This window comes from Vipera ursinii (genome assembly GCF_947247035.1).
Source record: "Vipera ursinii genome assembly, chromosome: 13".
Classification (NCBI taxonomy): domain Eukaryota; kingdom Metazoa; phylum Chordata; class Lepidosauria; order Squamata; family Viperidae; genus Vipera; species Vipera ursinii.
This window is the reverse complement of record NC_139526.1, coordinates 13,860,653-13,872,835: the sequence shown is the minus strand read 5'-3', so window position 1 is coordinate 13,872,835 and position 12,183 is coordinate 13,860,653. Positions and strand designations below refer to the sequence as shown.

Here is a 12,183-nt window from a genome sequence, read left to right as displayed (position 1 = left end):
GGGGAGGGGTAGGATTTTAAAAACATACAGATAAAGTTTTATGAATGGGATATGAATGGATTCTGACAATTATATTCCCCATACTTATAAAAAGATGTCAGATGGATCACATGTGAAGGTCCTATTGCTACTCATACCTACACAACTAACTCCAAGCAGTTTAACACCTGTTTGGAGTTAGATAAGAGTCAATGGAATTCAAGAGAGATTGGATATAGCTCACTACGTAGGGATTCCAGGCTGATCCCTCTTTTGACTCCAACCCCCAGGTTCTGCCACTCCTTCTCCTACTAAAGCACGGCTAATGAGAAGGGATGCTCAGGAATATAATTCAAAAATATCTAGAGCTCCACAGGTTGTCTAACTCTGGTTCAAAATCTGAGAGTCGTGACTCACCAGTAGCCCTTCTAATTTCAACGGACCCAGTATACCTTCCCTGCCATTCCCATAGGGAGAAGGTGGTCTTCTTGAACCCCTAAGGAGAATTGGTGCTGGATTATAGTGCTGAATTATACCCACCTATCATCTTGAATTCAACTGGGAATGTTGATTGTTCCAATTTGGATACTCTGGTATTTTAGGGACTATGCATTGAAGGACACATCAACTTTTGCTATAGATTGGCCAATGTTTGGATGTCCAGATGGCTTTCATTCAAGAGTTTGAGAAATGTTCCAGCAAATGGGACAATGGCATGAAAGAGGCAGAACGAGGGGAAATACATGACTGCAGTCAAGATAGTTCCCCAAAGGATTTGAGAAAGTTTGGGACATTGGCATTATTTAATGATACAAAATCTCTTTAGAAGTTGGAGTTTTCGTATGTTCATCTGCCTCAAAATGTTGGGTTGCTGTACCACTGACTTGCCCCAATGGGAATTGGGGGACATTCCAAAACTTGCAAAAAAAGAGGCGGGGGGGGAACTTCAAGGGCGACAAGCAACCTGGAGTTTAGGATGCCCATCCTTTGATAACCCCAGCAATGGTTCCCTAGCAACCTCTCTGGTCTCCTAGCAACAGGTTTGCCGAGACATTCGGCCTCTTATCCTGGATCGTCTACGGTTCTGTCACTAGTGATTGAATGGATTGTGCAGATGGCTCAGTTGACGTCATCAATATTGATGTCAGGCCTTGTTTTTCTTTTTTAATGCTAAACAATTGTATCTTGTCGGCATACAAGAAAAACAAAAGACAAATAAAACGAAGCAATCCAACCCAAACTAAGGGGGAGACCAAGAACATCATAAAGCCCATTTGTTTATTTATTTCATTGATCTGTCACCAATAACATATAGCTCCTGGTAACTTATCTTCATTAAACACCCATTGTAAACAAGCACACTATTAATACAACACTGTCCAAAGCAAGAATCAAAATATTAAAGAGAGGAAGACTTAAACGAAAGTTGGTAGGGCTAACTCAACAATGGAGCTACTTCGACTTCCAAAGGTCCTACAGAAGAACCCAGGTTTTTTTGGGGGGGGGATTGCAAAGATGCCAGAATTGGCACCAACTGGCCCTCTCAATTCCTGGCAAATAGATGGGGAAGAAATGGAGGTAGTGACAGATTTTATTTTCCTGAGCTCCAAGATCACTGCAGATGGGGACTGTAGCCAAGAAATTAAAAGACGCTTGCTCCTTGGGAGGAAAGCCATGGCAAATCTAGACAGCACACTAAAAAGCAGAGACATCACCCTGTCAACAAAAGTGCGTATAGTCAAGGCTATGGTCTTCCCAGTTGCAATGTATGGCAGTGAAAGCTGGACCATAAGAAAGGCTGAGCGCCAAAGAATGGAGGCCTTTGAACTACGGTGCTGGAGAAGACTCCTGCGAGTCTCTTGGACTGCGAGGCGATCAAACCGGTCAGTCCTAGAGGAGATCAACCCTGACTGCTCTTTAGAAGGCCAGATCCTGAAGCTAAAACTCAAATACTTTGGCCACCTAATGAGAAGGAAGGACTCACTGGAGAAGAGCCTAATGCTGGGAAAGATGGAGGGCAAGAGAAGAAGGGGACGACGGAGAACAAGGTGGCTGGATGGAGTCCCTGAAGCAGTAGGCCTGAGCTTAAATGGACTCCAGAAGATGGTAGAGGACAGGAAGGCCTGGAGGAACGTTGTCCATAGGGTCATGATGGATGGGACACGACTTCACAGCTAACAACAACAACAACAAAACCTATGGTAGATGAGTCTCCTAGATTGGAGACATCCCAGAAGAACAGTCCTCCTAATCTCCTGGCACACAGCTCAATTTATAAATATGTCATCACATCTTTATGGAGATTCTCAATCACCCAGGTCATGGTTGTCCCAAAAAGATGCTTTTTTTTCCCCAAAAGGCAACTGAACTTTCTTGGGGGGGGTTCTTTGAAAACATTTTACCTTTCGTCCAAGAACCTTCTTCAGTTCAGTTCACTGAAAATCCGTGGCAAAAAAACCAAACTGTTTTGCCTCTCTTTTCACCATGAAGCGCTCCTCCAAATCTTGAGTGTTCTCCAAAAAAATATTCTAGGATTCAGGTTTTGCAACAGCACCGAATCCTCTCTTCTGTGTTGATGTTGAGAAGGAGAGCTGAAGTTAAGTAATAACTCCTTGTCTCTTGAATCTGTCGTGGAGAGAGATTGCCCTCCCACTCTTGTCTTGGCTGATTGGTGGAAAGTCTCACGTGCAGCTAATAATTTACATCAAAGGAGTGCACTTCCTTGCAAAAACGTTTTCTTTAAAAATGAGAGGTGTAGGAGACAGGCATTATTTTATGAGATGTTCAGATAAGTGGGCAGTTGGGGTGGGGGGTGGGGGGGGAAGGATATCAAGCAAAGCTGGGACGGATAGAAAAGAAGATGGTGCAGTAGAAGAAAGAGGAGGAGGATTGTGGGGTCCTTGGTGCTCTCCGAGCTTGGTTGTTTTCTTGCAGATGTTTCATGACCCTAACTAGGTAACAGCATTAGTGCTAGAAGGGAGTAGTTAGGCTGGAGGAAGAGGAGAATGAGGAGGAGGAATGTGGAGTCCTTGGTGGTTTCTGAGCTTGGCTGTTTTCTTGCAGACATTTATTTCATGATCTAACTAGGGAACATTGCCAGTGTTAGAAGGAAGCACAGTTTGTGGAGAAGAGGAGGAGGAGGGACTATGGATGGAGATTAAACCAGTTTTTATGGCTCAAGCAAGGGGAGCCATCAGACTATCAACTTTTGATGGCTTAACACTTGCTAAGGGCCACTTGATCAACTGATGAGGACGTTACCTAGCTTGGTAATTGGAACGTCTGCAAGAAAACCACCATGCACAGAGGGCGCCGAGGACCACACAGTTGACTGCAGTTGTTGTATACCATCTCATTCTTTTTATATGAAGAAGGTTGCCTGATCAACGGGGGACATATGGAACTGAAGCACATCACAGAATTGTAGAGTTGGAAGGGCCTACAATGTTCCTGGTTGATCAATCAAACACACAATTATGGGCGTCCTTTTTTGTATCAGGATTATGTTCTGGTCCCCCTTGTCCACCGCCAAATTTTCATCATATCTCAGCAGGTCTCAGTCGAAAGATGCATTTGTTGATATAATGGACAGCATTGGCCAAATAAATCTGGATTGCTTGCTGTTAAAACTCAGATACATTTTGTAACAGCACTGGAAACCTTTGCTGTTTTTCTTTTTCCCCCCAAAATACACACCATCTGTTTTTCGTTTTCTCTTGACAAGCCACCCATTCTTGTCCGCCTAGCATTTTTTCCCTTTTCTAATAAAGGAGAATGTTTGTAGCTCGGGGTTGAAATGAGGGGTCCTTGATGCTCTCTGAGCTTGGTTGTTTTCTTGCAGATGTTCCTTCACTTCATTGGTAGGACTGATGATGTTACCTAGTTGGGGAATGAAACGTCTGCAAGAAAACAACCAAGCTCAGAGAGCACCAAGGACCCCACATTTTTCCTTTCTACCTCCTGTAGTGGAGGGGGGGGGAGGATTTTGCAACCAGTTTTAGGAGCCTTGAGGAGATCTATAGCACCACATTTCAGAAACCACAATGAGTGAGCATGTTTGGGCCTTTTTTTTGGTAGGGTTAGGGCAAGTGTTAGGGTGAGTGTTATGGGGTGTTAGGGTGTTAGGGTGAGTGTTAGGGTGAGTGTGAGTAGGAGTGTGAGTGTAGGGTTAGGGTGAGTGTTATGGTGAGTGTGAGTAGGAGTGTGAGTATAAGGGTAGGGTTAGGGTTAGACTTAGGGTGAGTGTTAGGGTGGGTTAGGGTGAGTGTTATGAGGTGTTAGGGTGGGTGTTATGGTGAGTATGAGTGAGTACGAGTGTGAGTGTAAGGGTTAGGGCTAGGGCGAGTGTTAGGGTGGGTTAGGGTGAGTGTTATGTGCTATGGTGGGTGTTGGGGTGTTAGGGTGAGTGAATATGAGTGTGAGTGAGTGTGAGTATGAGTGTTAGGGTTAGGGCAAGTGTTAGGGTGGGTTAGGGCAAGTGTTATGGGGTGTTAGGGTGGGTGTTAGGGTGTTACGGTGACTGTTATAGTGAGTATGAGTGTGAGTATGTCCATCCGTTGCTTCTTCTCCTGCCTTCAGGCACTTTGGAGAATAGCTTGACTGCCTCTTCTTTGGGGCAGCCCCTGAGAGATTGGAAGACAGCTATCATGTCACCCCCTGGTCCTTCTCTTCATTAAACTAGACATACCCAATTCCTGCAACCGTTCTTTGTATGGATTTAAAGCAACTCAACAGAGAAGAGAGACTACCTCATTCTTAAGTATTATTATTATTATTAGAAATATTACGATTCATAAAAAAATGATAGAGCTTTCTACAGGTCAGGATATTTCGGAGTTAAAAGCAGGAGATTCTGCTTTAATAAACCTGTACTTAGAAGAAATTCCCATCTGGGCTAAAACCAAATTGTTCTAATTAGGAGAAGAAATCTGCCAAATAGGATTTGCGTTATGCTGTGTAGCGCATCGCACATCCTTTTTCTTTCTTTTTTTAAAGGAAAGGAAAAGAGTGTTTGATTATCAAGTATCGCTAGCAGCTTTTTGGCTCCCGTCCAGATTGAAGATAGTTTTAATCACATTTTGTTCTCTCTGCTTTCCTGGAAAATCCTCAGCTCTGCCGTGGATTTTATGCGTGCAGCTTCTTTTTTCCTTTTTTCTTTTTTTTTTCTTGTTAGTTCTTTTCATGTCGCTTAATGTCATTCTCAAATCTTTCCAGTTTTATTTTATTTTATTTTATTTAGCCGCTGCCATTGGCTCAATCTGAGAAATGAAAAGTTTAGAAAAAACACACAGACTTTGTGTAATTTGTTCCCCTGGGATGCCTTTGTTTATCAAGCTCTCGGTAGGAATATGTAAACTTTGCAAAAGGCTTCAGGCCTGAGGAATGGCTGAATGTCTGTTTTTTTCCTGCTTATTTTCCTGGATTTTGCTCTGGTCGGAACTCCAGAAATTCCTGGATTCGTTTCGTGCAATGTACCTTAACCTTGGCTACTTTGAGATATATGGACCTCAGCTCCCAGAATTCAGAAAACAGTGGGGCAGGGAGTCTAAATATGGGTGATCGACTGTAAAAACAAAAGACTGATTGTATAGTAGGTTAGATACATTCTGGGAAAGGGGGTTGCATCACTGAGATCTGTTTCTTTCCACTGATGAAATCCAGGAGATGGAAGGGGCTTTGAAGGTCATCCAGACCATCCTTCCACTCGCTAAGAAATCCATCCATCCATCCATCCGTGTCTCTATCTCTATCCATCCATCTCTATGTGTATCTATATCTGCTGGTCTGGGAGATGGAAGGGGCTTTGAAGGCCATCCAGACCATCCTTCCACTCACTAAGAAATCCATCCATCCATCCATCCATCCATCCATGTGTCTGTGTCCATCCATCTCTATGTATATCTATATCTGCCGGTCTGTGAGATGGAAGGGGCTTTGAAGGCCATCCAGACCATCCTTCCACTCACTAAGAAATCCATCCATCCATCCATCCATCCATCCATCCATCCATCCATCCATCCATGTGTCTGTCTCCATCCATCTCTATGTGTATCTATATCTGCTGGTCTGGGAGATGGAAGGGGCTTTGAAGGCCATCCAGACCATCCATCTACTCACTAAGAAATCCATCCATCCATCCATCCATCCATCCATCCATCCATCCATCCATCCATGTGTCTGTCTCCATCCATCTCTATGTGTATCTATATCTGCCGGTCTGGGAGATGGAAGGGGCTTTGAAGGCCATCCAGACCATCCATCCACTCACTAAGAAATCCATCCATCCATCCATCCATCTATCCATCCATCCATCCATCCATGTGTCTGTCTCCATCCATCTCTATGTTTATCTATATCTGCCGGTCTGGGAGATGGAAGGGGCTTTGACCTCTAACCTCTCTCTCCACTCACAGTAAGGAATACACTCCTCCATCCACCCATCCATCCATCCACCTCTATCTCTATATGTATCTGTCCATCCATCCATCCATCCATCTCTGTCATCTCTAGCTCTGATTATTCCCTTCTAATAAACTTCTTAAATGTTGTACAGGTTTCTCTGAACAAACTAAAGCAGAAAATATATATATATATATCAAGATCAGACCTGGAAAAAAAAGATTATATTAGCAAGCCCCTGTTGCTCTTGAAATGCACGGTAGGATGTTGTGCATTCAGATCTTTTCATGTGGAAAGATTGTTGAATAAATCCCTTAAACGGCTCTTCAGAGTCCTGAAGACCGTGAGCTAGCCATGCTGCAAACAAGGGCTTTGCGAGCCTCTCTTTCTGTCTCTCTCTGTGTGTGTCTGTGTCTGTGTCTGTGTGTGACTCTGTGTCCATATTAAAAATGCCAAATTGACATGCAAATTCCGACTTTGGGGGACTTTTGAAGTCGCAGTAGTGCAAGCCGAGGGTGGTGGGGAGATCTGCCTGGGCTACAGCATTCAGACTACTTAATTTGACGGACCGATATCCACCAACTGGTCTGGATTTCCTCAGTGGCTAACTTTCTGGTTATCCGGTAAGGCTACGATGGGACTTCTTACTTCAGAGAGTTTGTAAATGCAAGCTTCTTTGCAGGCTCCTGGCTTTCGTAGAGTCCTGGGTTCGGGTTATGTAGATTTGAGGAAGTTTCATGACTCAGCTAGGTAACATCATTGGTGCGCTGAGGATGTTGTCTGGTTCAGTTGGATAATGAAATGTCTGCAAGAAAACCACCAAGGCCCAGAGGTCACCAGAGACTTGGCTGTTCTCCACCTCCTCTTCATCCCTTCTCCTTCCTCCACTCTGCAAACCCCACTCCCTTCTAGCACTGATGATGTTACCTAGTTGGGTAATGAAACATCTGCAAGAAATACAAGCAAGCTCTGAAAGTACCAAGGACCTCACAATCTTCCTTCTTTCCCTCCCCACTTTCTCTTTCTCTTCCTCCTCCATTCCACAAGTCCCTACTCTGTTCTAGCACTGGTGATGTTACCTAGTTGGGTAATGAAACGTCTGCAGGAAAACAGCCAAGCTCAGAGAGCGCCAAGGATCTCACAATCCTCCTCCTCTTCCTCCTCTTCTTCCTCCTTCTTTCTCTTTCTCCTCCCCCTCCTCTCCATCCCCTTCTCCTTCCTCCACTCTGCAAACCCCACTCCCTTCTAGCACTGATGATGTTACTTGGCTGGGTAATGAAACATCTGCAAGGAGCTCTGAAAGTACCAGGGACCTCACAATCCTCCTCCTCCTCCTTCTCACCACAAGTCCCCACTCCCTTCTAGCACTGATGATGTTACCTAGTTGGGTAATAAAACGTCTGCAAGAAAACAGCCAAGGTCAGAGAGCACAAAGGACCTCACAATCCTCCTCCTCCTCCATCTCCATCTCCTCGTCATCCTTTCTCCTTCCTCTACTATGCAAACCTGACTCCCTTCTAGCACTGATGATATTACTTCCCTGGGTAATGAAACATCTGCAAGGAAACAACCAAGCTCTGAAAGTACCAGGGACCTCACAATCCTCCTCCTCCTCCTCCTTCTCTCTACAAGTCCCCACTCCCTTCTAGCACTGATGATGTTACCTAGTTGGGTAATGAAACGTCTGCAAGAAAACAAGCTCTGAAAGTACCAGGGACCTCACAATCCTCCTCCTCCTCCTCTTCCTCCCCCTTTCTCTTTCTCCTCCTCCTCTCCACAAATCCGCTCCGTTCTAGCCCTGATGATGTTACCTAGTTGGATAATGAAACGTCTGCAAAAAAACCACCCAGCTCAGAGAGCACCAAGGACTCCACAGTTCAACCCTGAGCTAGAAATATTTCTCTCCTAAATATATAATTTTTTTTTTTTTTGTATAAAGCAAGTTGCTTCTCCAAACCTTACCGCCACTCAAAAGAATTTTGCAATCTCTTTCCTGGCAACAACATCTCTCTCTGCATATGCATGAGTTCCCTTTTAACAGGAAGAATAACTTTCCGTTGTTTTCGCAAGGTTGATGAAGCCGGAGCGAAGGCAAAGTTGATTTGAGATTCTAGGAAGGTAGCACAAACACAGTGGGTGGAAGCTAGATGGAGAAGTTGGGGGGAGGCTTCTGACATCTTAAAGGGTAACAGATTTATATGGCATAGAATTTCAGCGATGTGACAGTAAATCTGCTCCTGGTAATGAGCTGCAAGAATTTGCTTTGTGCGTGGAGTTTAAAACAACTTTAAAGTCTGCCTTTCTCTCCCCCCCCTCCCCCTCCTCCCCTCTTCCAAGTGTCCAGAAGGAACAAGACGGATTTCGCACCTGGGTTTCTTTCACACTCGATGTGTCTTTCACACATGGGTCTCAGCTGTGCAAAAAGGCAAAGAGGGCTGATCGGAGTGGGGGGCCCTTTCATGTCTGAAAACCTAGAGCTCTCCTGATGTATCTCAAATACGAAATTAATGTGGGCATTGAGAGGGGGGGAAAAAACTAGGAAAATGAAATGCAAATCTGTTTGGTCTAAATCCTGAATGAGTCTGTTTCTCCCCCCCCCCCTCCAAATTCATTTGTGGGAATTCTTCCCCGTCATGGGGGAAGGTGGTGTGTTTTTAAAAAAGGTCAGATTGAATATTAAATATTAAAATCAACACATTTTTAGTTGTTCCACGGGAGTGTGAGGGTCCCCTAGGGGTGATCCTTATTCAAAGTTGGTGATTAGGCTGATGCAGGAGTCTCCAAAGTTGACAACTTTAAGACTTGTGGACTTCAACTCCCAGAGTTCCTCAGCCAGGTTGAGGAATTCTGGGACTTGAAGTCCAAAGGCTTCAACTTACCAAGTTTGGAGACACCCTCCCCCCCTAGACCAGGGGTCTTCAAACGTGGCCCTTTTATGACTTGTGGACTTCAACTCCCAGAATTCCTCAGCCAGGAATTCTGGGAGTTGAAGTCCACAAGTCATAAAAGGGCAACGTTTGAAGACCCCTGGTCTAGACCTTGGCTCTTTTATGATTCATGGACTTCAACTCCCAGAATTCCTGAGCCAGCATGGCTCAGCTTGGAAACCTCTCCCTTTTCCCTCAGCATGGCTGGCTCAGGAATTCTGGGAGTTGAAGTCCAGGAGTCATAAAGGAGCCAAGGTGGTCTACCCCTGCCCTAGACTAATGGATATAGGTAGTCCTCAACTTACGCCAACTGGCCCATAGAGGCCAGGATTTCCGATGCTAAGCAAGGCAGTTGTTAAATGACTCACCCTCCAATTTGTGACCTATTTTGCTATAGTTGTGAAATGAATCGTGGCAGTTGTTAAATGAATCGTGCTGACGTTAAGCGAATCCTGTTTCCCTCCATTGACTTTGCTTATTGGAAGCTAGCTAGGAAAGTCACTTGATCCCAGGATAGTGCAGTGATCGTAAATACATACCAATTGCCAAGCGCATGAATTTTGATCACCCGACTGTGGGGAGGCTCTGACGGTCATAACTGCAAGCAACAATTGGAAATCCCTTTTTTTCCAGTCGTAAGTTCGAACGGCCACTAAACCAACGGTTGTAAGCCGAGGACTACCCTGTATATATATGTAAATCCAAGCCATCATTTCTTCTGATGTGACGATAAGAGCAAACATTGGTCTTTTTTTTTAACCTTCTTTTCCCACAAATGTTTCACAGGACAAATGACCAGCTTGTCGCTTTCCTGTCCAGATACCGCCACATGAACTTCTTGAAGTCTCACGGGAGGGACAACGCAAGGTAAACGGCACACCTCTCTTGCATATATTTTGACGAGATCATGAAAAATGGTCATGTAAGTTTTCTGCAGCATTCCGTGCGCCTTTGGTGTCTAGTCATGCCGGCCACATGACCACGGAGACGTCCTCGGACAAGCGCTGGCTCTTTGGCTTTGAAACAGAGATGAGCACCGGCCCCTAGAGTCGGAAACGACTAGCACGCACGTGCGGGGGAACCTTTACCTTTTAAGTTTTCTGCAAACTGGAAAGAAAAAAAAAGAAAGGAAGCTGGGTTGGATTAAACAATTTCATAGGAAGGAAATGGGAAGGATTTTTCAACAGAGATCCGATCGCTGGCCTCAAACCCAACGCTGGCCGACAAAACAGTAACAAGGAGAAGGTCCCACAATAGCGAATAAAGTTCAGCCTCAGATGTTATCCCCGCTTTGTGACCACAACCATGTGGATGAATTAAATCTGCTGATTAATTTGGTGATAAAATGCACTAATGTGCCATTTGGCCTCACTTCTGCGGAATAATCGTTTTCCGCCTTTAATAGATTTCTCCAGAATACATAAACAGTTAATTACATCTCAGGATGTTGATGAGACGGAGGCGGGCTCTTCTTTTTTCCATAGCAATTTATGTAGGAGTCAGAATCACTTCTCTTTTCTTTTCAGAGTTTGACCTAAAGGGGTTTTGGTCTTGGGTTGGTGTTTGTTAGTTAGTTAGTTAGTTAGTTAGTTAGTTAGTTAGTTAGTTTTAAGATTGATTGCAAGCAAAAGAGAAACCCAGTGAAAACCCAAAGTACCCACCAGGATTTGTGAAACTCGAGAAACGCACCCGTATCCAGGAGGTGTCACATTGTGCGATTTCTTTTTGAGAGAGGGAAATGGTTACGTGAAAGAAAAAAGGTTCCAAACCAAGCAAACAAACCATCTTCTTTGGCTAAAACGTTAAGTCTGCTCCCGTAGGAAAATTTAATTTAATTTAATTTAATAATTTGATTTGTATACCGCCCTTCTCCCGAAGGACTCAGGGCGGTGAACAGGGCAATACACAATAAAAATCGAATACAAAAATTGAAAAACCATTAAACATTATGCCCATAAAATCAATACACATTAAAGTTAAAACTAGTTATAAAAACCCAACCCCATCCCGTCAGACCAGGCCAGCTTGTTCGAAAAAGAATGTTTTGAGATCGCGCCGGAATCCTTCCACATAAGCAGAAATTAAGTTCTGTGTCAAGTTTCCGACCTATGGGGTTTTCAAGGGACTCTGAGGCATGGTTTACCTTAAAAGTCCTTTATTTAGCCTAATACACCGGCAAATGCTTGCTCGAAGGAAGCTGGAATCTGAAATCTCCGCCCCCCTTGCACAATATATTAAAACACAATTCTCCACCTTTCTAATTTTGTCATTCATCATCTTCTCCAATTAATTTAAAGAATCAGTTTCCCTTCCGCTTATCTTCTTAGTTAGAGATGGCCTTGAAAAGTGCAATCCTACTCATCCCCCCTCCTAACCTTACACTAAAACAATACACAAGTCTTAAAGCAATACACAAGTTTAACATAGGAAATAGCTACTGTACTACTTCATCTCTTGTCAAGCAATAACATTCGATGTTAGCAGCTGTTGACATCCTGGTTGTTGAATGCAGCAGCCGATAGGAGAAATAGGGGTGACATGGTAGCAGTGTTGCAATATTTGAGGGGCTGCCACAAGGAAGAGGGGGGGGGGGGTCAGCCGCTTCTCCCAAGCGCCTGAAGGCAGGACAAGAAATAATGGGTGGAAAACTCATCAAGGACAGAACCAACCGAGAACTAAGGAGGAATTTCCTAAGAATGAAAACAACCAGTGGAAGTGCTTGCCTTCAGAATAGAGTAGAGTAGAGCAGAGCACAGCTGGAAGGGACCGTGGAGGCCTTCTAGTCCAGCCCCTTGCTCAAGCAGGAGAACCCAGTTGTGGCTGCTCCATCACTGGAGGCTTTTAAGAAGAGATTGGACAGCCATTTGTCCGAAATGGT

General features: G+C 44.3%; 1 protein-coding gene across 1 annotated transcript in view; it reads left to right on the top strand.

Moving 5' to 3' along the window:
• XYLT1 (xylosyltransferase 1) overlaps positions 1–12,183 on the top strand; it is a gene marked incomplete at its 5' end in the record, with an annotated part of 92,027 nt that overhangs the window by 54,835 nt on the left and 25,009 nt on the right. The window contains one exon of the mRNA XM_083372392.1: positions 10,092–10,172. Within this exon, the coding sequence (XP_083228518.1) occupies positions 10,092–10,172 (81 nt within the window). The remainder of the gene's footprint in view (positions 1–10,091; positions 10,173–12,183) is intronic.